Here is a 27,382-nt window from a genome sequence, read left to right as displayed (position 1 = left end):
GACAATAATCATTTGTCATAATTTGCGCTTAGGGAACTGACAGGAAAAACAAAAGTTTTGTTTGTCTTTGTGCTGTTGAAAGTTCAGTGGCGAGAGGACGGATGTGACGTTATAGGCAGGATTTCAGCAGCCTTCTCCTGGGAGTATGGGGATGCGAGTATGGAAAAGTGAGATTACTGCTCGCTCGTTTTCGTTTATGAGGCTGTTCGCACATAAACACACTTAAACAAAACACATTATGTCTCTCCCTTCCTGTCTTTCCTCTTTCTCCCTTTATACGCTGTCTCTGTTCCTATGTCTCTCTCTTTTTGTCCGTTAAAATGTAATACATCTAGTCTGGTGGCACTTTTTTGATTGCTTTTTATTGTCATAGGTTCATTGCCAAACTGGTTTAGCTAAAGAGTCAGTGTCCCTCCTTCTTTTAAACATCTGTCAATAACAATGCTGCCGCAGTAATGTTCTGATGTATTGGTCTTCAGGATTAATATAAACAGTGTTTGAATTGGACAAATACAGAGACCAGTATTGAGATATATATATATATATATATATATATATATATATATTGAGACACAAATTAAAATAATAATATATATATATTATTATTATTATTTTTTTTTTATTTAACATTTTTTATTTTAATTTTTTTAGCCACAATATGGGGGAAAATTCCCTCATATCCTCTTAAAAACGACTACTTTAAATACATATTGGTCTATTACCCACCCTAAACATCACATAAAAACAACTGAAGTGTGATTGCTGGCTTACATGCAAGTCAGATAGTTATAGTTCATATTTGAATGGACAATTATTGGTCAAAATAATGCAGATAATCAAACCTGGCTTGCGAGACTAACAGTCTTTTGTCTAGTATGACCAAGGATGCAGGCTATCTTGTTGAGCAGGTACAGATGAGAGTACTGACAGTTTTTTGTTTGCAAGAATAATTCCCGGTACCAGTCTTCTTCAAACTGTGGATACAGATAAACCCTTTCTAAAGGAAACCGATAAAGTTTGTTTACGCGGAGCATGTCTGATTCATTATAGGACATCACAGTGATGTTTGCTTGTTTTTTTTGGTGTCCCACATTTCCTGTCTGCACAACTCTGCCAGTGTCCTCTGAACTTTAGTGAGCTTTTGAAAAGAGTCTCTGGGTAAACACTTCTGTTTCTAGTCTTCTCTGATCGAAGCCAGACTTAACTTAATGTACCCAATGTTTTTATCTGAACCAGGAACACACTTATGTCATTACCCTTAAAATATGGAAAGATGAGAGGAACTCTTGTTTATTTGAAAAGAACGAAGGAGAGTTTTCAAGTGTGCGTATGTGCGTGTTTATGTTTTGAGGTCTTTGTGGCTCATCTCTTGTGGGCTACAAGTTTCATGTAGGTTTGTTCTTCCTGTCTCCTGCAAGGGGTCAAGAGGTGAAAATACACAAAGATGATGACGATAGTTTGCTGTTGACGTTTAACTGCTCATCCTGCTAGCTGACATTTAAAGGTGAAGTGTTTATTTTTTCAGTGTTCAGAAACTCTTATCTCAGAGACAACTATAAGTAAGCAATTCATAGATTATTTCCCCTGAAAACAAGTGTAAATACTGTGGCCAAACCATCATTCGACCAGCAACAATGACTCAACCAATGGCATGAGTTTGGGGGAGGGGCTATGTGTTTTTCTGACCAATGGTAGCTAGTAGCAAGAAATTACACAATTTAGCTTTCAAGTCACCATGAAATCAAAATTGACAATTCATATATTTTTTATGGAATATTGCAGTAGTTATTATTATAAATGATTTGTACGTGCACAAAGCATTTTTTTTTTTTATTCATGTGCCATCGTAATCTTTAAACATAGTAACTTCCCATGTGCAACAAAATCTCTTCATTGTCCCGCCACATTTATTCTTGTTCGAGAAGCCGTTCCACTCGGATATGTCACAATAGGGAAGAAAAGAACATCGCAACTTCCGTTTCATGCCGACATTGAGTATGGCTCTTTTCTTGTGTGTAAACATAGTGTCACAAAACTAGATCCATTACAGATTAATTCAACACAATATTAACAAAGAACATGATCTGTAATATTTTAACACAGCATGAGAGTTTGTGTATGTATATGCCTATTTGCTTGGATAATTTATGTGTGTGTGTGTGTGTGTGTGTGCATTTTCATGCTTGTGTGCATGTGTAAATGTGTGTGTGAAAGTTGCGAAATAGGCCGACCGACCTCTTCCCTTACACAAACATAGACTAAACAGTGACTACACTATAATAAACACAGACATTAGCAGCTGACTGTAATTTGTGTTGTAAAAGATGAATGTGCTGCTAACCAAGACACTTCTAAGCTGGAGCCAGGGTAGAGTATTATGGGTTAGCAGATTGGATAATGGTGTCTTTCAAACACTTTCTTCATGAAAATACCAGAATGCCGCCCTGTCACAAGGTTGCCAATGTCTTGGCTTCAAAGGCTTGATTTCAGTTAGAAAAGTAGGTTAATTGCTTTTCAGTCTTCAATAATATATTTAATCTGTTGGCTTGAGGTTAACCTGGCATCCCGTCGCGATGGATTTTCCTCACAATGTAATTTTAGAGACATCAAGAAGCTCACAACCATGAAAAGAGCTTATTAAAAGAATCGTTCAACCAAAAATGAAAATTGTCATAATTTATTCATATAGTTCCAAACCGGTATGACTTTATTTCTTCTGAGGAACATGATATTTTGATAAATGTCAGTGTTTTTGTCCATACAGTGAAAGTCAATGTTGTTTGGACCCCAATGCACTTCATAATACCTTCTTGTCTGACTTGTTCACAGTCGAAATTTGTTCACAGTCGTTAATATGATTGAAAGTATTATTTCAGCTTCTGCAGCAGATCTGTGCTGTTTCTCCTCTGTCACTGCTTTATGTCTCTCTCAGCTGAGTGTGAGAACAGACTGTCCTGTAACACAATGTTTCAAGGACAAAAGAATTGGAAAGTGGAGTAAATCAGTGTTCGTGCAATGCTTTGGATTGTGAAGCCTCACTAACACTTTCAACCACCAGATGGAGCAATAATACTCACTTTGTGCATGTGTGCTTGGAAAGCCACATGGTCATAGACAAAATAATTTAAATGCAGATTTTAACTTTAATTTAACAAAGTTTAAATTATTTTAATGATTGCAAAAATGATTAATATAGCTACTAATATTTCTGCAGGAAATCGAACTATATTTTACATTTAATCTTTATCTTTCTTTATTTTCTGTTAAAGGTGCAGTATGTAAGTTTTTGACTGTACTAAAGCCTACAAATACCATAATATGTTTGCAGATATTTAGGAAACATGCTGAGTTCACATACTCGTTTCTCTGAAAAACAATGCTACAGCCAGTTATTTTACTTTTTTAAATGTGCGTTCCGTGTCGGAATGTCTGTTTTTGTTTTGGTCTGTGCGATACCGCATGTTGCCAATTTACCCAATAGTATTTCGCCACTACAGGTTGCCAGTTGGCGGAAAACACAGCATATTGCAGCCATGGAAGCAAATGAACAAACTGGGTCAGAGATCGCAGATTTGACCCGACCTAAAAACCCTCCGCACCCATCTAAAAATTTCTATGAATGGGAGCATATTAAAACGTGGTATCAACTCATCATAAATCAATAAATCAACTCATCAACTTACAGTGTGTAAAGCCCTATTCGCACTGGATTAGTATTATCTGGGGACCTCGCGTGATTTAAAAATTACCCCCCCCCCACATCGGAATTTCGTGTGGCGCATTCGCACGGATAAGTAATCCTTTTGCAGGTTAAATTCCCGAAAAGAACAAACACTTTCTCTTTGTGCCACTATTCTGTTTGTTTGAAAATACTGAAAAAACTTTTCCCAGCAAGATTGGCTCAACCAGTGGTGTGAATTCGGGGCGGGGCTATCTGTTTGAGTGACCAATGGAAGTCCTTAGGAGTGTTTTGTGAAACCTTTTGGAAACATTCATTGTATACAATACTGTTTCATGCCACTAATGGAGGTAGAAATGACAAAATGAAACTTAAAATGTATTGATTTTCTCCCAGATGTACTCTCATCATACAACCTATATTACCTCTCGTATTTCATGCTGTACCAGCTGTCAACATTAAGATCTCTAATTCTCTCCTTGTTTGCTCTCTTTTGCCAAACAAAGCTCTCCGCTCTCTCATTCACTCCTTTAAAGGAGACCTCTGATGTCACCAGGCAGGAATTAAGACTCTAGATGAACAATAAGGTCACAATGCATGACCCCTAAGGTGTAAAATTACAGTCGTTTTCAGCTCTGCATCAGGTATCGAAATCTTCCTCGCCTCAGGCATAAGCACGTGTTATGACGACATGCTTCAAAATAAAGCCAAATGTCAGTCGTTTTGATGAGCATGTGGGATCAATGTACTATTAAAAAATAACTTCAAAAACTTTATATATAAACAATTAAAGGAGAAAACGATTCTATTTAAAGTTATTATATCATATAAAATTAAGATCTTAAAGTAAATTAGATATTGTTTAGATCATATCATATACTGTATAGAATGTATGCTTACTCAAAACCTCACCATGTGACCCTGTTTAACCCACGGAATTTTTTAAATGCTTGAATGCTTCCCGTCGTTCACTGAGAGAAAAACAGTGAGCTCACACTTGTAGTCCTCTTACACATCCCAGTCCTCATAAGGGAAGGCCGAGAGACGTGGCCAGTGTGGATTCAGAGTTGAGTAAAAACAGGAAATGGATGTCAAAGAGTGACGTTTAGCTGTTGGAAATGATGACACTTCTGTCTCCCTATGTTTCTGAGAGAATGCCGTCAATGGGGCATGCTTTGCCTGACCTGTCACATTCTTTGCTGTTTAGTTTACTTTTTGTATAGTCTTGTTTTTTCTGAGGTCATTAATGGCAGATTATATGAGATCTTTGAGTACGAGTATGTAGGTTATTGTGACTTTAAGGCACAATATTTTATGAACTAAGTCATCATTAGGCCTTACATCAGCCTGCTATATAAAGCACTGACAAAGAAAGAGAGGAAGGATGAAGGGGGTTTTGATAGTGTAATATTCTGGATTCGGTAGATGTAAGCTCAGCCGCAGGCTTCAAAGACTCTGATTTTATGTAGGATATCCTGACACCACATGACCCAGCCCCCTGCAGGGGTGTACTCTGGGAAGAGTCTGAAGTACATGATGGCAAGGAGACAGTTGGTGATGGAGCGCACTGGCATATAGTGGAATATTGAGCAGAGAGTCACACCGTTCTGCTCACATGCTCTGGTTGGTTTAGATATGAGAGAAATGGTTTGAGATAATTTGTTTGTGGGTTTAATGTGTTTACTGTCGCTTTTTATCTGCCTTACTCATAAAACAAGTATTAATTTCTTTAAAGTATATTATATACTATGTAACGTGTTAAAGGAGACATATCATGCTTTTAAATCGTTCCTTTTTACATATAAATCATACATTTGTAGTCTATATAAAGCGGAACTGCAATGCTTGGGTCTGAATTCCTCATTATTATAGCTCCACAGGCCCCTTTTCTACCCCTTTTCTGATGTGCGTCTGAGAGCAACTCGTTTTGGTGCGGTCTCTTTAAATACAATTGAGACACTTCATACCCCGCCCCCTCTCCAGGATGTAGAGGTGACACTCGGTTCAACTCCACCCCGTTCGGCCATTTTTGTAGTTTGATAGCAGAGATACGATTATCTAGCGGCACAGAAACTTTTTATTCACATGTTATTAACAAAATGTCAACAACGGAAGACTTGTCCAGCCAGCCTTACATGTTCGAGCCAGAGTCGGAGCCGGAGCGAGATGAAAATGAAGACGACGAACCTGCAGAACAACGTCTTCATGGATGTATCGCAATGGTGTGTTACTGTATTTACACATGAAACTTTGGTCTTCCGACCTTTTACCACCGTGTCGATTTATTTTGATTAATATGTGAGAGGGAGGGAGAGCAAGACAGCGTCTAGTTTGGAGACGGTGTCTTGTTTACATTTTCGCCTGGCTCCGAAGAGAGAGAGAGTGCGTGCGCGCGACCGGGTCTCTCTCTCTCTGCTCGTTCTTTCAGTTAAACATGCGCCCTGTCACAAGCGCAGCAGTTCATCTACATTAGACGGTGTAATGAAGCGTGTGGGTTACTACATCCAACAACCGAACATTTTAACTTACCCTCTCGTAACTTATGCATCTTTTAGCTTGGACTACAAAATTGCAGCGAGAAATAAAAATGGCGGATTGCTCGATGTGTTGGGCTGGAAGTCAATGTCCTTATTTGGCAGTTCCGCTGCAAATACTGTGAAGTAATAGTTCACAAAACGTCATAGATAACAGAAAAATCGGAACAGGTTGAAAAATAAGGCCAAAACAGAATATAAAGATATCAACGAAGCACCTGAAGAGAATAATTTCAACTTTTCTGTACTTCTAAATACTCCAAATATACAACAAAATGCATTTAAGGGCTAAAAAAGTGGATTTAGCATGATATGTCCCCTTTAATGTCTGTGATTTAATATTTCACATAATCACATCATTACCGCACTACACAAGCTGATTGGCCTCTGCTGATCCTGCAGCCAATGAGATTGCTTGCTCAACATTTAAATCTGGTTCAGTGTTTGCTAACCCTCCACCTCCCCTGGCTCCACCTGCATAAGAAGACAATTCAAATTCTCTACATTATGAACACTTTTTAATTAGAATGCACATGCTAATTAGCTGGTAATCCTGACAAACTTCTGTCTTTCCCAAGTGGCAGGAGGAGCTGTACTTATATGTTAGTCATCAACATGGCCACAGAGAGGACTGACTTGCCTTTAAGGGACCAGATGGACAAGACTAATGCTGCATGATTATCTTAAAATGCCCCTATTTTAAAACTACCGTGCTGATACATTGGCTTATCACTAATATTATACATGCATGCATTTGTCTAAATACTGCAGGTGGCTGCTGATCTAAGGTACATTTCATTTAATCACTGTAGATAGATGATAAATGACAGAACTAAAAATGAGAACAAAGAATGAGAATATGCAATGAAAGATTATAAGTGAGGCAGAGCTTTGTGTGTTTGTTTTTTATATGGGTGGTTGGAAAACTGTGTTTGCGCACGGCAAAATCAGTGGGAGCGGGTGTGGCTGGAAAACCACAACTCTTTAACACCCTCTTTTAGATCTAGTCGGTACACACAGCTGCTCTATCTGAATCACCTATATCACCACACACACACACACTCACAGACTGTTCAGAAGCAGCCAGTAAGAAAGGAAGGAAGCAGGGGAAGTGGAAGAGGGGAGAGAGGGAGAGCAAGAAAGGGGGGTGTTGGGCGCTCAAAGCATCGAGTTGTCCCGAGACTCTACGTTGTTCGCTGACATTCTTACGGACCGCGGAGAAGCTGTCACTTCAGGGGGGAGAGAGAAAGGCAGGCGCTCACAGACGTGCACACACACATGCGTGTGACACCAGTATCAGGTGTGTGTCATAAATGCATTATTGTATGTTATTTCACGGCGGCAGCTGAGGTTTTGTGGTTGTTATTAAAAAGTCTCTGAGCTGCGTGAAGTGCTGCGTTTTTTTAACACAGATGTGTGAAAGGTCTCAGAGAAATGAGGCATAGCCAAACTGATGAAAGAGTTAGTGCTCTCTCTCTCTCTCTCTTAGTTATCTAAGGTTTTGCTGTGTGCTTTCGTTCAATGGTTTTTTGTTCTGTGTCTTGCTGTAGTGCTTGTTAGATATTGCACTTTGTGGTCATTTTAATAATTTTTCTTGTGTAAAATCTCTACAATGATGACCTTTAAATGTGTGCGTACACCGGTGTGAGTTTGTTTGAGGTCTGTTCAGGTCATGATAACTGCGAGGAGAGAATAATAATGGACTTTTTTCCAGTCCTCTCCAGGCCCTTTGTAAACGACTTCACAAGACAATCACAAGCTGATTTTATAAACGTGGCTCTACATTCTCTTGAGATCATGTGGGGCAAAACTAAAAATGGATTTTGCGCTCACAAGGCCTTGTAAACGTTACTGTGCCATTTGACTTACAGCAGAAAGATCTTTACAAAAAGATGTCAATGTAAGATTTTTAGTTTTTGGTTTTTAGTAATTGTTTCTTAATACGTTTGTTTTATTTACTCAAATTAAATTGAATGTTATTTTATTTTATTTTATTTTATTATGTTGGCCATTTGCATTGGACATCGAAAAACCATATATGGTTCTTATATATGTATAAGGATGCAGCATGGGTGCATTCAGTTTATCAAATCTGACTGTAAAGTCATTTATAATGTTACAAAAAATGTATATTCCAAATAAATGCTGTTCTTTTGAAGTTTATTCAAAGAATCCTGAAAAAAATTGATCATGATTTCCACAAAAATATTAAGCAGCACAACTGTTTTCAACATTGATAATAATAATAAATGTTTCTTGAGCACCAAATTGGCGTAAGATCTGAAGGATCATGTGACTGACTGTAATGGCTGCTGAAAATTCAGTTTTGACACCACCGAAATGATTATAAGCAGTGACACACCTGAGAGATTTTATATTGCACATTAAGATGCAGCAATGGCTGCTGGATTTATGTTATTTTTCTTTACTTCGAAATTAATATCATTTTTGTGTACCTCACAATTAATATGTTTATAAGTGCGAAACAAATATAACAACTTAAAGAGAAGAAAAGGCATTGTTTCAGCTTTTGGAGTGCTTCTCTTGGCTTTCAAAATAATTTTTCCTTACTGTAACTCATTGCAAAGGCATTTCAAATAAGAAGACAAAGACAAAGAAGTTCCAGGTAGGATAAAGTAACAGTTTGGCTTGGCAGTAGTTCCTCTCAACCTTATTTAGCAGCAATCTGGCTTTATTTTCCCCCAGCTGGAAGCTACTTTGGTAATATATACATATAAAATTGATCATGAATGCAAATCTTCACCACATTTTCAGTCATAACGATTATTTTTCAAACTGCTGCTTTTGCGATTATATAACCTCTAGAATCTGCCCATTTTCCTGTTTCTTGTCTCCTATTGTTTGTTGGGGTTTGCTGGCACATGCCCTGTGTCTTGCTTACTCACTTCTTGTGGTTTTCTCTCAGAAAGTGCTCAGGCGCTTTGTCACCACCTCAGCATTTGTATTGGCACCTTCAGAAGGTTTAGCTTGAGTATGTGTGCTTGAATATATTTTGAGTGGTTTTCATTTGAACCTGAACTTGTTTGAGAAGTAGCCATAAGGAGAAAAATCACTGCTTTTCATATGACGGCTCAGTTTTTGCATGACTCTCTCTGTCTTGAGTGTGTGCTGCTTCTGTTCTGAAGCATATCAAGAGAACAATAGAAGGAAGCACACAACCAGGAGGTCTTAATCCCTTTCTTTTTCTATCTTTCCACACTTTATTTCCTGCTGCTGTTGGGCTTATGGAACTTGTGTCTGAAATGGCCTTTGGAAAAAAATGCTATTGCAAATTCATGGTATGTTGAGCCTTATGGCAACATAATGTTGCATAATAGCACAGCAGGGTGTTTCTTGTCGAAACTTTTTATGTCCCAAGGGTTGATTTTTATGCAAACTTTCAACTTTTTTTCTTTTTGTTATACAGTATGAAGGTCACATTAAAGTTATGGAAAGATCATACCACGTTGATATCATTTGTTTTTGATATTTTTCTAATTCCTTTTATGTGTAGAATTTATTTAACCATCGTCTTAGTTAGGCACAGGCTTTATTAAACTAAGGAAGTCATAAAAATGCAGATTATTGCATTTTAAAACCTTTGAGAATCTCAGAGTCAGAAAGAGTATGAATATACACATTTGGAAATTGTTAGAGGACAAATTAAATGAGCAAGTAAGAGTGTGAAAATTACTTTAAAAGTGCTTTTTTTTTTTTATTCCCAGGGCCAGAAGCGCCCAACACCCATCATCATTAAATTTGGAAGAAAATTGGGTTTTGGTCATACTGCCAATTATATTTGGGTTTCACACTGCTGTGTTTTTCAAATTTGACATTATTAATTTATGATTTATGCCTCAGGTTTGCCACCACCCATCGTGTCAGAACCTTAGAGACGGCAGCCCACTGCACCTCTGTGAGTCATGTGACTCAAACTGCCATCCCGTCGCCCGTGACGGCATGCTCTTTGACAGGCACCCACGGTTTGACCTGCAGCCACAAGGTAAAGCTCTCTCTATGTGTTCTCTTTTTCAACCTATCACTTATTTCAGCCAATTTAATTCAGATGAAAATATATGTCAGCTGCTCTCAAGACAAGGATGACACTTATAGTTAATTCTAATTACCAGCTTCTGGCAGGATGTTAGAGTTGCTTTTCTTCCTCTCGCCCACAGGTTCCATCCTGGCCCGGAACGTGTCCACTCGTTCCTGTCCACCTCGCACCGGTCCCCCCTCTGACATGGAGGACGGAGAGGATGGATGCGCTGACCTAGGGTCAGTTCTTTTTCACATTTATCCCTCGATTCTTGCATCCATTATGGGCACAGGCTTAGGTTTGTTATAATGAAAGAGGAAGTCTGTGTACTTTCCAGTGGCGTCATCCCCTGGAGAACATCTGGGATAGGATTATCTATTCCTTTTTGTGATCAAACTACTTTAGGAAATGGAACAAAGAGCATAAATCTGAACTCTTGAGTTTATGGGTACAAACTGTTTTTGGCAGGCAATGTGAATTATGCAAGTAATTCGATTTGAAAGACTAAGTAGCTTTAGCTTACGTCACGTCTAATTTTACTTTTCTAAGTCACTAAAGCAAAGATGCAAATCAGGTAACATTGCAAACACTTAAAAAAACTAGGGGGCTGTAGCGCACTTCTAAGGTGGCCACAGAATAGTTTAAAATAAAACAAAACAAGATTTAAAATAAGAAACGGCTAAAAATAATGATGTAAGCTGAAATCATGTTTCTTTTTTGTTTGGATATACTGCATGAGGCAATTGAAGAACCATGAAGAACGTTCAGTTATTGGAATTATGGAATTTAATTGTTTATAATTATTTTATGTAATTATTTTAAAATATTGCTTCACATAGTTACTGTAAATAAAAAGAACCAATGAACAATTTGTACATTACAATTCCTAATTTTGCAGGCCAGTTCTGAAAGCGAAGTTGTGGAGCATGCAGCAGACTACCTCAATCTGGCATACTTTGCCTTCTCCAACATTTGATCACCATTTGATGCGTTACTGCTTCTATTATCAATAAAATATGTAATCAATAGAAACATTTTCGTTTGCCTCCTGCTTACTGTGGATGGCAGTAGTGCGTCTTTGAGCTAGGCACATTATGCTGTCTTTGCAGCCTAATTTACATAAATAAATTGTGGTTTGTGCTGAAATGAATGACAACGTCTAGTGCCTGAATTATGTGTGGTTGGTGAAAAAGACATCTTTTTTGTGATTAAAAAACCATGGCATTCATTGTATGTTCAATCATTCCTTGTTTTTTTTTTGTTTATCTCAGGGATCGCAGGAGTGGAGGAATGAAATTGGTTAAAAAGAAGACCAGACGCCGACACACAGATGTAAGAGAAGAATAAAAGATCTGATTTTTATTAAGTCTGTGTGACATTTTTCTTTCTCAAACAAGTGATTTAGTTTTGCTGGCAAGATTTTGGGACGTGATGTACCTCTGAGTCAGTGCTGTTGACCTTTCTTTGTCTGAAGATTTAATCAGTTTGTAATTTGCGATAACTTTTTTCCTAAAACATAAGCTGATTGTCCGTTCTTCACTCCTGTAGGATCCTAGCAAAGAGTGCTTCACTCTGAAGTTTGACCTTAATATTGACGTCAGCATGGAGATTGTCCCAGCTGTGAAAAAGAAAACCTTGAGGTGATTTGTTTGTACCCCTAGGTGGCGCAAATAAACAAATCAATGCATTTAGAATCATGTATAGCTGACCTTTTAGCTTTGCGTTTCAGAGAAGTACTGGGAGCCGTGTTTGAAAGAAAAGGAATCGAGCTGTCACGTGTTAACCTGTTCCTAGATCAGTCCAATACCCCACTTTCACTGGGATTTGAAGCCTACCGCTTCGGTGGCCACTACCTCAGAGTACGAGGTAATGTTCTCCTTACAGTACTTCCAAGCACTATACTGTGTAATCAGTAGAAATGACTGTCTTTTCATGTAAGAGAATCGATTACAGTATCTATTTTCACTCATAGAGATATAACACTTTTGCTCATTTAAAGGGACAGTTCACCCAAAAATGAAAATTGTCATCATTTACTTACCCACAAGTTGTCCCAAACCTGTATGAGTTTCTTTCTTCTGTTGAACACAAAAGAGGAAAGAAACTCATACAGGTTTGGAACAACATGAGGGTGAGAAAATGACTACATTTTAATTTTTGGGTGAACTGTCCCTTTAATGTTGCTAACAGTTGCAGATTATGACCAATAATAATATTTAAAGAGTGAAAGAAAAGTTATTGGACATTTACTGGTACTCCAGCAACTATTTCTAATGACTAAATCAAAATCGACATGTATATAGCCATAGTCAGAAGGGATTTTGTTTTGAAAGTTTGAATAATTGATTTGTGAGCGTTGGTGGTTCTCAATGTAGCATCTCAGAGAAGGAGAGTTTTATACTGACGGGTCATTCTCTCAGGAAAAGGGAAGGACATGTCATAATTTAGATGTTTCTGTGATGGCATGATGAAAAAAAAATACCATATGATTTTATTTACTATATGATTTTACTATATGATCATATTTTATTATGATTTAAGAATGAAGCACTCTGAGAGAAAGAGCAGTCTGACCTTACAAAGGAATTTAATAGTTAAATTTGAATCATTTTATGGAAGAATTTGTACTTTTTATCAACTGGAGAATTGATCAAAAATTAGATAATTTCATGTGACATCACTTGATACATTTTCAGCCAAGCATAAATGCCCATTGTGTGTGTGTGCAGCTCGACCAGGAGAGGAGCTGAGGGTGGAGAGGTGTGTGAAAGACCCCCGTTCTCTTAGTCTGCCTATCATGAGGTCCTCCAGCACACGCAGTTCCTCTACTGACCGAGCAGAGCATGGCTCTCTGGGACGCAGAGAAGCGGCAGACCTGCTAGTTGGCCTGGTAGGTCACTCTCTCTATATAGAGGAGACCGGGGCTAGTTGTCACAAGAAAAGTTTCATGAATTGTTTTGTTATTTTAACTCAGTGACAGCTTACCACATTTATTTCCTGGGCATTAACGATGAAAATGTTTAATTTTATAATTATAATAATATTATAATTAAATATTAAAGTCTTTAAAGTACACTGCCATTCAAAAATTTGGGTCAAAAGTCTCTTGATCAAAAATACAGTAAAAACAGTAATATTGTGAAATATTATTGCAATTTAAAATAACTGTTTTTTATTTTAATATATTTTAAAATGTAATTTATTCCTGTGTAATTTAGAAATGTAAAATGGAAAGTTCAAAAGAACAGTATGTATTTGAAATATAAGTTATTTGTATCAGTGTAAAAGTCTCAATTTAAGGAATCCTAGCTGAATAAATGAATTCATTTCTTTAAAAAAAAAAAAGAAAGTTTTTACCCCAAACTTTTGCATGGCAGCGTATGTGAAAAATACTTTAAAAAAAAGCTAACCCTGAGTAAATATTGTGACAATCAGCCCCAGTTTCCAGTTTATCTTTTTCTTTGTCGCTCTCGTTCATTATAGCATTTTTATCACATCCAGTTACCTTTCCTTCATCATTTTACTGTTCTTGTAGGAGTGTACAGTACATGACTTTTTATCATCTGAAACCCATCAATTCCACCCATTGTTCAAACACAATTGCGACATAATTACGATAAATGTTTTTTTCTAAAGCCAAGTACTTACCGCAAACCCTGTGAATGACTGAATTATTGTTTTGTGACAATGTTGTGTTGCCACCTGTAACTTATTCCCAGTATAACTCTCAGTTAGAGACCACAAGGTTTCTAAACCAGCCACCCTTTTTTAGGATCATATCAGAGACGCGTCCAGGGTTGAGTTTGTTTAAATACAGGGATGTGTCTCGGAAATCCTGATCACGTTGCCAAAGGACTCGACTTCCACTTGAGCAGCATGTGCCAGCCTGAGTGTTCAAGCTCAAAATCAAACAATAAACCTGCCCAATAAAGTAAACACATCATTGTAATGTACCCTGTATGAAATTTCAAATGTGTTTTTAGGCCTGTGCTGAATTCACCCACCTCCATTTCCCATGGAGCATTTGCATACGGTAGCAAAGTTCAAAGCTCACGAGATTTTATTTCCTTGTGACTGTCCGAAAGTTCTGCATCATCAGCAGTTCAGTGAAGCACAAGGTTAACCGATTTCACCCAGGATGTCCACGATGGAAAATCCTGTGGAATTAGTCAGAAAGATTGGCTTCTTGTTTATCTTTTACAGGAAAGACACGAATAAATCCATTGATACTTACCGTTTTTTTTTTGTTTTTTTTAAGAAAGACTGGCTTCTGTAATTCAACAATATGTATTTGTACTCCTTCAGTCCTCATACATACTGATCCTGGTTCAATTTGTAACTAAGAATGACAGGTGCAGTTTACTCTAAAGATGTAATGAAGCGATTATGTTTCTGTACTGCAAGGTTGCTTTTACTGTACTGAGTTCAGATGGGTACTGTGTCCTAGCCGGTCAGGTTTACATAACTAGCCATAAATGTGATTGTCAAGCCATAGAGAAATGATAAGATAGTGCCCTATAGCCTGTCGTGTGTGTCATCTCAGCAAAAGACGGCACAAAGTGGAACAGAGCAGCCTGGAAGAGTGGCAGGAGGTTCAGCATTGGCATCGAGATCAAAGGTCAGATCAGAAGACCGACAAGCAGAGAGAAACAACACAGGAAGATAGAGAAGAAAAAGAAGAGCAAAAAATCAAGAAGTTTCGTGTCATTTTGAGGGAGTTTTGAGGTGGATTTGAATACAGCCATGATCTATTATGTTTCTTTTCTTCTCTTCAACAATGCCTCAAAACTTGAAGAGGACTAAATCATTTTCAAGGTATTTTTAATACCGGATCTACTGGAACTGCGTCATCTGGATCTTTACGTCTTATATCCTCTTGCATGGTAAAGAAACCCGTGCCAGCGTTGAAATGCTGAATTTCCGTCAGAGGACATGGAATGTGCCCAGCGTGTCAACATTCCCAGAGGTTCCAGGTGGAATGCTGATCCACTACAGTCCTCTGAATGAGCTTCCTCGGATTCATGCCCACAGGGCTCACACTACGGGGTTGGTGGCCGCCCGCGTGCAGCGCTTCGAAGCTGTGGACGCACCACCTCTCAACCCCAAGCCTGTGGCTACACCGTCCCCTCCTAACAGCCCCACGTATCCACCGGGAGATACTAAACAAGGCATCAAGGTAATGCTGCAGTATGCAGGCTTAATATTAGTCTCAAATCATCTGGTTCAGGAGAAGATTGCGGTTTATTTTCTCAGTAAAAAATATCAGGTAACCTAGAAAAATATACAAATGTGGCAACATCTAAATTGATAGTTTTAAATAAATTTATATTATATTATATTATATTATATTATATTATATTATATTATATTATATTATATTATATTTACTATTTAATACAAAGTAATTTCATAATGTTCAGGTAGAAAAGCTCATTAAAGTCTCTTTAAATGGCATGTTTCCATGTTTTACGGTTAAAATGTTCTGTTGTCTTACTGGAATATACAGTAAATCCAAATGAGCTATATAAAATATAGCCATATAAAATATGTATGTTTTTATAATGCATATAAAATATAAAACCAACCTATCACTTGCAGGTAATTCTGTTATATTCTGCTTTCCCCCCGGATATATCAGATAACATTTTGCTCTCATATTATCATTATAGTTTTTGTGTGATTTATGACTAATATGAAATATACCACTTTTATGTTGTAATTCCCTTTATCATCATTAGGTCCTTAACCTTTGTGGGAAACTGAAACTTAAACTATCTTGCTCTCTTTATGCAGTATCATATGATTAGAGGTGTGTTTTACTGGGTAAATGTGTAACCTTGTACAGAAGCAGTACAGAAGTGTTTCCTTATTTCTTTGTGTAAAATGTGCCTCGTTTTCACCTCATCTAACGTATTTATTGAAGGAGGTACATTGTGGATGTTCTGCAAGCAATATTGCATCAGCAAAAAAAAAAAAAAGTTGAATTTGAATAGTTTTTCTTCACAAACAAAATATTTATAAATAAAAAAGCACTAAATAGCACTAATATCCCCCTCAGCAGATGCATCCCAATAAGATTTGACAGGATGAAAGAAAGTTTAGAAGAGTTTTTCCCATCTTGCTTTCTTTTACCTGATTTTAATGGTGGTTTCGGACAGTTCAGAGAGACTCTCTGCAAAATGCAAATTAGGACGTTATGCAAATTAGCACCTAATTAGTCACAGTCACTTAAGTCACCTTTGGATTTGTTACAAAGTGAAGAATTGTGTGCTGTGCTTTAGAAGACAGGACCCCAAATGTGTTTATATTCACAGTGCATATTTAACACTTTATCGACCATCTATCCTTAAAGGGACAGTTCACTCAAAAATCTAATTCTGTGGTCATTTACTCACCCTTCATGTTGTTTCAAAAACAACGTTTTTATTCTGTGGAACACAAAATAAGATATTTTGAAGGATGTTTTGCCCATTCAGTGAAAGTCAATGGAGTTTAAAAAACAGGAGTCATATAGGTTTAGAACAACATGAGATTGAGTACATTTTTGGATGAACTTGTCCTATTTTTATGCAGAAACAACAATAAGAAAGCCATTTGTAGTGTCACTGTGACACTGTTTGAGCATCCCAACAGCAACATTAGCTCAACCCATGGCCAGTTTGTCTTACCAAACAGATTAGGAAAATATATTTAATTATTTTTGCACATTTAAACCAGCACGTTAAGCGTCATGTACTATATAGCAAATTTCAACTGCTTGATTGTTATATTGTCAAAAAATGTAAACTATCTATAAAATTGGGATATTTAGTACATCCTACTTTACTTGCATACATAGTACATTCATGTAAAGCAATATAAACTGCCTGATTTACTTTATTTCATTGCAAAATGTAACTATATTATCACCCAACTTTATCCGTATACATACGAGTAGGGTTATATATACTATATAGAAAATAGCTCTAATCTACTAAATTTGACTATAAGGCATGAAGATATTAAGATATTATAAACATTAACATCACTACTTTCTGTAAAATCACTTTGAAACAACGTGAAAATGACTAAATGACTTGACTTGACTCGTACGTTGCCCAGCATTGAAAATCCCTTTCACCGCTTGCATTCACAGCAGATGTGCAATAAACGTTGTTTTGCAGTCAGCTCATGTCGCTGTTGATTTTAAAGCGAGCCGCTGCTAGGATCAGTTGTTTGAGGTAGCTGAGGTAGCAGAAGGAGCTCCTCCTCCCCTGCTCCTTTCCCCTCTCTTCCTGTTCACACAATAGGAGGGCAGGATTCTGCAGTTACTATGACACCCGGCCAGCCCTCCTCAGCAATGCAGCGTTCTACCGTTCAGTCCTCTCAGCCTCCTTCAGGTTCACTCGCACGCACGTATACGCGCAAGCCGACGAGCCTGTAGAAGTGGATTTAAATGCATTAGTCCTTTGACATCAATGTAGCTTTTGTGAGGGTGCAGGAGGGAAGCAGGTTGTAGGAGATTGAATCTGGGCGCAGCATGGGCCTGGCTCTCTTTTGATGCCGTGCAATGCTGTGGACTGCCTTGGAAATGCCTCTGACATCTACGGTGAGCTTATTATCGCTTGTCTTCTGTGTTTGACACTTAGGCTTTATCTGCATGGTTCAATCTTTTTGTAATCAAATATGAATGGTCAACGACTGCCTGTCTGGGAATTAATGGGGGGAACAATTTTGCCTGCAGCCGCAGCGCTTGCATTGCTCTTCATAATTGAATTCTCCATCTCTTTATAACTATAAGAAATGTTATGGGTTCATCAAGCATATTGGCTTGTTTTAAAAGGGATTTTATTAGTGAATAAGCCAAAATCTACCTTTTCTCTGATAACTCTTGGAAATATAACATCTTCAAATGCTGGCTGGGTGCAATGTTGACTTTGTGTTCCTCAGAGAGAAACTAGCCAAACAAATGAGTCAAACAGGTTCTTCGGATGGGCATAGACCAAGACAATTAGCTTGTCATATTTGAAGGATGACTTTAATTAGTTTTCTGCAACCAGGATGGTCTGTCATATGCAAGCAAGTAGGGGAGCATTGATTGATCAGTGCTGTTCAGAAATCAGAAATCTGGTGAGTGAATTTATCTGATCAGAGCAAAGAGCTAAGAGCATATTGACTTGATCTAGAATTGTTTATCGATCTGGGTAAGCAACAAATTGGCTTTTGGCACAAAACATTCTGTCTGTTCAGAAAAATTGGCATTGTCCCAGAACATTGGCGAATGAATTGGCCTGAAGATCTTCAAGATCTTTCTCTGACGAAAAAATGCAAGGTTTGTTTTTAACCCATTGTAATTGCATTTTCCACTGAAAAGAAAGGCATCATCAGAACACAATGTCCAAGTAATGAGCCCCAAGGGACATTGAGTGGCTTTCCCCACTACACTCATGCATTCTTCATTTCTCTCCATTGTCGTGAACAGGGAAAAGCCTTTCCCCTGTTTTCCGAGACATGCCTTGCCTCTTTTCCTGTTGTTGTCGAAGGGTTCCTCTTGCTCGCTCGGGTCAAAGGGTTCGCTAATTCTTGTCAGTCAAGTCTCTAATGCTTCAACCTTTCTGTGCGGAGAATGTTGGCAAAACCCACATGGCCTTTTCACCTGTTGACAGCTGAATATGCTCTCTAAGGTCAACAAAGTTGTTTTTTTCCCATCTTCAGGTGAAAGATGTCCCTGAATGTACAGAGATGATCTGAGAACAGACCTGTCGTTGTTTATGTATAAATGTCCTGAGTGTTTTGTTTGCACTTCCTTACCTGTCAGAGCCGAGCTACTTCTGGCACTTTACATTCCATACTTTAGCCTGAAGACTTCACAAAGTTTGCTGCTTTGACTTCTTGTCAAAGTTTGTATGACAGATGCATTTCCTCTGTGACTATTGTTACATTGTTGGTCAATTCAGCTTGCCTATGCTTAGTTTGTTGCTCTAAAAGTACAAATAAAATAGTTTAATATGCAACATTTCTGTCAGTGGTTCTTTTGTTTTTTCTTTCAGAAAGCAATAAGAGGTTAATTTGTGTCAGAGATAAATTAAGTACTTCAAGTGTGTAAATAATCAAACAAAAATATAGTTTAAAGTTAGTTTAATATAGTTTTTTAAATTATAATAGTTTATTTAATATTTTAACTATATAATCAATAATAATTTATATATATATATATATATATATATATATATATATATATATATATATATATATATATATATATATATTATTCTCTTTTGTGTTTTTTTGTCCTTATACTCTTATGAGGGGTCCAGGGCCACCCCAACCCCCGCCTCAATTCAAACATTGTTCTGTGTTTACTTTTACTTTTTCTCATTGCCTCTCTTTTTCTATCTCTCTCACTTTCTGTCTGTGACAGGGTCAAGCGCGTCGGCGAAAGAACATGCCGGAGTTTCTGGGTGAGGCCAGCGTCCCCAATCAAGACTCCATATCCCAGTTGAGTGGTTCTCTCCCTGGATCTATAATGGGTACAGACCGCTGGAGGAACCGCGCTGCCAGCCGTTTCAGCGGCCTCTTCAGTTCCAACTCAGGAAACGGCTCTCTTGGGAAGGTCAGCATCTGTGAGCATCCAAGGGTTGTTTTACATTTGCAAGGCACTTTCTCATATGCAAAACAAGCACTTACATATTCTTGGCAAGCTTTTTGCATTTCACACTTGAGCGAGTGTTTAACCACTAAGGAAGAGATATCAATTTGTCAAAGTATTGCTCCACTTAACAGTGGACCAAAAACAGGAAAATGTACAAGTAGACCTTTCCTATAAGTCCACACTCAGTTTTTCCTCACGTGCAGGGACCTTTGGTGTGTTTTTGTTTGCATGCCCTAGAGATTTAGGTTGGTTGCGTATGGGAGTGTAAACTTGGGGTCAAAGCTCAGGCCGGGACCTCTTCCTCTCTGTGACTCTTGTAAAAATCCCATATAATAGCTTGACGTTGGTCCGGTATGGACAACAATGCCTGCTTGGGGGTGACCATGGCTTATGAGATCATTAAATGTGTCTTGAGATTTACTCCATGCTGCAAACAATACACCATAGTGTTAAAATATAATATGAGTAATCATTTTGTGTCTAATATTAAACATAACACATATGAGGTAAAATAAAGACATAATTTTCCAATTGTTCTTATTTTGAATAGCTGTTGTTATACTTAGCTGATGCACAATACTGTATATCAGTACCACATCATTATCAGATTATATTAAAAATGTAATTTATCTGTCAATATTGAATATTTAATTTATCATGATATTTTTTGCTTATCTAATGCTCACTTGAATTTAATCTTTAAAAACCCGAATAATTTTTCATTATTCAACCATTTTTCATACTGTACATTACAATGGTGTGATGTCTAAATTATGTTTTATTTTTAGTTTATTTAAACATTAATGGACTTTTAATGATTCATTATTTTATTTTATTTCCCCTTTATTTAATAATTAAATTTCTCTTCTCAGGAGTGTGATCGTGCGGAACAGCTGCAGAGTAAGCTATACTCGTACACTATGTTCGGATTACCCAAGATGCCACCGCAGCTCTCGTTCCACAGAGACTCATGGGAAGAGGAGCCCAACCTGGAGCTAGAAGAAAGCTGGAAGCAACTTTTGGAGAATCCTGAGGTAAACACACTCCCCTACCCAGAGCATTGCTTTGAGAATTTTGATATAGATCAATTAGGATGTTATAACCCATAATACATGCTGGATCAATGTTATCTGACTTTATGTGCAACGATAAACCTGTCAGATTAATGACCATAATCAGTTATGAATGGTTTTATAACTTCAGTTTTTTCATTGATGTTTTTGTGTTAGGTCTTTGCAGTGTCATGGAGGTGGATGTTTTATTGCTCTTGTCATGATCGGTTTTGTAAGAGTAACTAAAGTAACAAAACAGTGAATTTTTTGTAATTATTAAGCAAAGTCTACAACACACTCTTCTTTCAGATCAGTCCCAAGACAAGCAGAATATACTAACAATGACCCAATACATTATCATTATCACTCTATTTCTTATTATCAGTGTTGAAAACAGTTGTGCTGTGAGACATTTTTTCTAGATTATTTGATGAATAGAAAATTTAAAAGAACAGCATTTATTTAAAAAAAATCTTTTGTAACATATATTTTTGATTGGGTGGGGTTTTATAAATTTTGCTTTTAAATGTTTAATTTTTGTCTTGTAGGTTTTAACCAGACGTCAATGCCATCAGCAAGAGGCCATATGGGAACTGCTGCAGACAGAGTCAGACTACATCAAGAAACTGCACGTCATTACCGATGTAAGAACCTGCTGATAAATTCATTAGCATCGTCCTTGTATAATCTGTGTAAATATGTGATAATGCCATTGAAATAGGTCTCATGGATATCAACCATGTCCATATGAGTAATTTACAATAGTAATATTTTTTAGTGCTATTTTGACTGTAGCATTTATGGTACTTTTATGTGACTTGTGACCGTTTAGATCTGACATTTTATAGCACGATATAATCACACATTCTCTTCCTCTTTCACCAGCTGTTTCTATGTGGCCTGCTGAACCTTCAGGAGAGTGGTTTACTGAGTGAAGTCGAACCTGTGCGTCTCTTCAGTAACATTCAGGACATTGTGCAACTGCATACATCCCTGTGGGCTGAGGTTATGTTGCCAGCACTAGAGAAAGCCAGACAGGACAGAACCGTGCTCAACCCCACTGAACTACATCAGGGTTTCAGTACTGTAAGTGTGCACAGTATCTCACACAGGAGACACTAGTATTTTCACTCATTCACTTCCATTTAAGACTTAAAAACTTAAGATCTGTAAATTTCATTGACCTGATTACATTTTTGTATGCAGTTTGGTTTCAGATTCAAGCCCTATATCCATTACTGCATGGAAGAAGAGGGCTGTATGGAGTACATGCGCACTTTACTGAAAGACAATGAGCTCTTCAGAATATATGTAACTGTGAGTAATTATTTCCATCCATATCCGGTTGCTCTTTAACCTTTGAAGGATTTAGTCTGGCGGAAAATATAAAGGCACCTCTGATGGTTTATTGTATATGAGAGAGATATATGAGAGGTCTTTAGCATAATAACCTGTATTGTAACAGCACCCTCATTATGACTGAGTGATTTCCTCGTGGTCTGCTTATGCTGTGATTGTATGTTTATGATTGTTCACCAAATGAGACTTTCAATAAACTTTTCCATCCTGTAGTGGGCAGAAACTCATAAACAGTGCAACCGGCTGAAGCTGACAGACATGTTGGTGAAGCCTCATCAAAGACTCACTAAATACCCACTGCTACTCAAGAGCGTGCTGAAAAAGACTGATGACCCGCCAACTCGTGAGGCCATTAACAGAATGGTAAGAGATTAAATCTTTCAATTTTTTTTAAATAGAACACATGTGCACGTTATTCAGTAGCATATAATTTATTTGAATGTTTTTTACAATAGTGTATTCATGCCACTGGAATCGCCAATCAATGCCAAATTGAATGGAATTTTCTATAATATTATGAAATAGCGAAAACAAATAGATAGAATAAGTTAACACATTTTTGAAAGAATATAAGTATAGTATAAATATACAGTGGGGTTCAAAAGTCTAAGACCAGATTTAAATTTTTGAATAAAGAAAAAAAAAATCTATGAATTTAAACTCGGACACAACATTATATTATATTATATTATATTATATTATATTATATTATATTATATTATATTATATTATATTATATTATATTATATTATATTATATTATATTATATTATATTATATTTAGGGCTGTTAAACGATTAATTTGTGTTTACATAATTTATGTCTGTGTACGGAGTATAATTATTTTCTATATATAAATACACACACATGCATATATATATTTAAGAAAATGTGTTATTTATATATAAAATATTCATATATAATATAAATTATATATAATATAAATATATATACACAGTATATACATGCATGTGTGTGTATTTATATATAGAAAATAATTATACACCGTACACACACATGTATTATGTAAAAACAAACTTTTATTTTGGATGCGATTAATCGCGATTAATCGTTTGACAGCCCTAATTATATTATATTATATTATATTATATTATATTATATTATATTATATTATATTATATTATATTATATTATATTATATTATATTATATTATAGCAGAATTAATATTTTAGATATACTTCTATCCATCAATCAATTATCCAAACCACTTATCCTTTGTAGGGTTGTGGCAAGATATTCTGAAACCTATTTTTGATTCAACTTTTCAATCAAATTGTTATGCTAATAAAAATATTAAAAAAACATTAAAACATATATAAACATTTTGAACTCTACTGGACTGCATTTAGGGTAAAAAATATATTAATTTTTATTTATCATCTTCTATTTCTTTTTTCATTATTATATTATTGAATAATATTTTTTTTGGTCAGGTGGCTGCTGTTGAATGCTTCATTAACAGCGTGGACTCACAAATGAGACAAAGGGAGGAAAAACAGAAGCTGGCTGCCATCGCTGGACGTATAGAGGCGTATGAGTCCGTGGAGGGGGCCAGTGAGGAAGTGGAGAGGGTGAGACACTGAGGCTTTCCTATGTCGTTTATATGAGATCTTGTATCTTGGGTGTATTTTGTCATTTACTGAAAAAACAAGTTGCAACTCCATTACCTGCTTGATGTCTCTATAATCATCCATCATGCATTGATCCTTCAGATCCTCAGGGAATATAATAACTTTGACCTGACCGCTCCAGTGATGGGCGCCCCACCTGAAGAAACCCGTCAACTGCTCTTAGAGGGAGCGCTGAAGATGAAGGAGGGGAAAGAGAGCAGGGTACGATTTCTTGTTTTTATTTCTTAAAACAGAGCCAGCATTTCTGAGTGCACTTTAGTAAGAAATAGATTTTTAACTTACAGCCAATAGTTGTCTAAAAGCTTCTCACCGGTCTCCATTACCTCCTGTTTCCGACAGATGGATGTGTACGGTTTCCTGTTCACTGACGTTTTGTTGATTACTAAGCCGGTGAAGCGTGTGGAGAAAGTGAAGGTGATCCGGCAGCCTCTCGTCATCCATAACGTAGTGTGCCGAGAGCTGAAAGACCCAGGAAGCTTCCTCCTTATCTACCTCAATGAGTTTCGCTGTGCAGTGGCCTCCTATTGCTTTCAGGCCAACAGTGGCACTCAGGGCCGCAGCTGGATTGAGGCCATCCACAATGCACAGGTAATAGAATTCAGTAACACACTGCAAACGTTTGGTTGCTAATGGTTGGTTTCTTAAAACCATTGGGCTTGTTTGCTAGTTTTAATATGAAGAGTTTTTCCATGCAGAACCAGCTTCAGAGACTTCGCTCTGAGGCCCAGAGAGATGACACAGATGACAGAGATGAGGATGAGACGGAAAGCAGCATGTCCACCTCCAGCTCTCCATCACTACAGCACAGAGACCCTTTAGACAAGAGGTACGGTTTATAATTGATTCCTTATATACTGTATTGAGACTGTATATAGATTATTCCTGTAGGCATTAGCAATGGCAAGAACATGGGTTCATATCCAGTGTTGGGGAAAGTTACTTTGAAAAGTAATGCATTACAATATTGCGTTACTCCCTTAAAAAGTAACTAATTGCGTTAGTTACTTTTTAAGAAAAGTAATGCGTTACGTTACTTTTGCGTTTTTATTTTTGGGCAAATGTAAAGGCCCTTTTACACCAAAATTTAAATAATAAGGCTGAAGGAAATGCAAATTCACTCCTCTGAAGAGTGAAGAGTGTGCAGCTCAAACAAACCTTTCAGCTGTGCTGCCATTCTGTATTGCAGACGAAGATTTAACACTTCCTTCACCAATAAAAACTAAAAATCTAAAGTCATTTTTGCTTATGGTTTAACTGAATCATCGAAGGTCAGCAGCCTTCATTCGTCAATAAAGTGAGATTAAATGCATACAAATATTTGTTTTATTTAACATATTTAATTATTGGAGGTTTGCGATTTTGTATTTCACTGATTTGATTAATTTTGAGGAATACTGAATCTTTTATTGTGCATGTGAGATTAGTAAATGCATACTCACATTTAGTCTAAAACTACAATAACCATCATGTTTAGACAGCGCACACTAATTTTTTTCAACATGGAGACGAGATCTGTCAGTAAATAAATGGGAAAACAAAGCAACTTGTGTTACTTGTTTGAAAAAGTAAAGTAACTCTGTAAATGTAAAAGTAATGTGTTACTTGAAAAAAGTAATCTGATTACGGAACCCGAGTTACTTTTAATGCGTTGCCTCCAACACTGTTCATATCCAACGGAATGCAAAAATTGCACAATACATTTTGTAAAAGAGCAAAGTACATCAAGCACTCTAATAAATATCAATTTTCTTTTCCAAAAGCCTCTCTCCTTCACCAAGTCACTCCGATGGCTCCACAGAAACCCTTTCCGTGGCTGCCATGGAAGAAGCGGATGAGGTCGGGTCCTTGTCGACTGTTCAGACTGCATCGTTAAAAAATCCCCAGCTGTCTGATTCTTCAAGCCTGCGGGATTCCTACTCTACTACTCTAGACAGCAAAACTCTGGAAGGTCTGGGTGATTTGGTCACAACGGACTTGGATGCAGAAAGTCGTTCTCTTTCTATAGACAGTGCGTATGGAACTCTCTCACCTCAGTCCCTGATAACAGAACTTGATTTAAAGAGAGCGGTTTGCCAGAGCGAGGGAGAGGAGACCGATGCTGGGGAGGAAGAAGAGGGATTTGAGGATGACGAAGATGGTGACGAGGAGGATTCAATAACCTGGAATGGCTCCCAGATTACTGTAAATGAGTCCTACGTTTTAGACCATGACCATGCGAACAATGAGGAGCTCGGGCAGAAGAGTGACTTTTCTGGGATGTCTCAGGTCATGGGTTGTCGTTCACAAACGCTACGGCGCCGTTCGCCCGTCCAGCCCCGCCCAGACTACTTGCAGCACTTTACCCTCAGGTCACGCTCCGAAGATGACCTCCTTCAATGCCTCACCGGTCCTCTCCGCCCCTCTGGCAGGAACAATGTAAGCAAGAGCTTGACACACCTTGCCAAACAGACGTCTCAAAGCTCTGAGTTATTCCAGATGGACGAGGAAGGCCTCCGTGAGGATCCAAAAGCATTGTCGAGCAAACTGACGAGCACTCTTAGGAGAGCAGAGGCCAGGCATGTGCAAAGGACCCTCAGCTGCCCCAATGGCCAGGCAGAATGTGAGATTACAGAGATTGAGACACTCCCCTCTGGTGGCCTGGAGGAAAAGAGTGACTTGGTGCTTTCCCAGCAGCCACATCAGCAGCATAAAAAACTGACTGTGGCTCAGTTACACAGGATACGTGCTACCATGGTGCTCAATTCAACACTGACAGCATCGTAAGTCTACAATCACTCTTAATGGTTCACACATTTAGGTCATACTTAACTCCAATTAAGAATTCAAATATATTTGTATATTTATAATGCATAAAATATCTATAAAAATATTTTTCATAAATACGTGTTCAGAAATTCATAATACATGTTTATTTTACACAAAGATAATGAAGCCTAATTTAGGTTTTAGTTTTTTTGTGACTCTTCAGTAGCTTATGGATCCCCTAAAGGGACATGGTGGTGGACAAATATGAGATGGGAGGAAAAATATATATTTCAATATTGCTTCTTCGCAAGAATATTATTTTCCATCACCATGTTCCTTTAGGGGCTTCATAGTAGCTTGTTGTAATATGAATAATAATAATTATCATTACAGTAATGGAAAAATATACATTTAAATATTGTAATTTTAAAGTACACTACCTTTCAAACGTTTGGTGATGGTAAGAGTCTCTTATGCTCACAAAGGATGCTTTTATTTGATCCAAAATACTGTAAAAACAATAATATTATGAAATATTATTACAGTTTAAAATTATTGATTTCTATTTTAAACATATTCCTGTGATGGCAAAGCTAAATTTTCAGCAACCTTTAGTCCAGTCTTCAGTGTCACATGACCCTTAAGAAATCATTCTAATATGCTGATTTGCTGCTCAAGAAAATTCTTACAGTAT

General features: G+C 37.3%; 1 protein-coding gene across 4 annotated transcripts in view; it reads left to right on the top strand.

Annotated features, from left to right (window-relative positions):
- Nucleotides 1-27,382, top strand: part of plekhg5a (pleckstrin homology domain containing, family G (with RhoGef domain) member 5a) — a gene marked incomplete at its 3' end in the record, with an annotated part of 37,717 nt that overhangs the window by 8,030 nt on the left and 2,305 nt on the right. For 2 of the 4 annotated variants that reach the window (XM_079858201.1, XM_079858199.1), the window contains exons 3-19: nucleotides 10,075-10,216; nucleotides 10,389-10,488; nucleotides 11,521-11,581; nucleotides 11,798-11,889; nucleotides 11,979-12,115; nucleotides 12,979-13,139; nucleotides 19,650-19,841; nucleotides 20,753-20,914; nucleotides 21,481-21,576; nucleotides 21,818-22,018; nucleotides 22,139-22,249; nucleotides 22,505-22,654; nucleotides 23,746-23,883; nucleotides 24,025-24,144; nucleotides 24,283-24,531; nucleotides 24,639-24,769; nucleotides 25,704-26,702. In XM_079858201.1, coding sequence (XP_079714327.1) covers nucleotides 10,075-10,216; nucleotides 10,389-10,488; nucleotides 11,521-11,581; nucleotides 11,798-11,889; nucleotides 11,979-12,115; nucleotides 12,979-13,139; nucleotides 19,650-19,841; nucleotides 20,753-20,914; nucleotides 21,481-21,576; nucleotides 21,818-22,018; nucleotides 22,139-22,249; nucleotides 22,505-22,654; nucleotides 23,746-23,883; nucleotides 24,025-24,144; nucleotides 24,283-24,531; nucleotides 24,639-24,769; nucleotides 25,704-26,702 — 3,242 coding nt within the window. Of the gene's footprint in view, nucleotides 1-7,225; nucleotides 7,514-10,074; nucleotides 10,217-10,388; nucleotides 10,489-11,520; nucleotides 11,582-11,797; nucleotides 11,890-11,978; nucleotides 12,116-12,978; nucleotides 13,140-19,649; nucleotides 19,842-20,752; nucleotides 20,915-21,480; nucleotides 21,577-21,817; nucleotides 22,019-22,138; nucleotides 22,250-22,504; nucleotides 22,655-23,745; nucleotides 23,884-24,024; nucleotides 24,145-24,282; nucleotides 24,532-24,638; nucleotides 24,770-25,703; nucleotides 26,707-27,382 lie in introns of those variants that run through there. The other 2 variants (XM_079858202.1, XM_079858200.1) reach the window with 2 other exon arrangements.

This window comes from Squalius cephalus, assembly GCF_949319135.1.
Source record: "Squalius cephalus genome assembly, chromosome: 22".
NCBI classification, from domain to species: domain Eukaryota; kingdom Metazoa; phylum Chordata; class Actinopteri; order Cypriniformes; family Leuciscidae; genus Squalius; species Squalius cephalus.
This window is presented reverse-complemented; position numbering and strand designations above follow the sequence as displayed.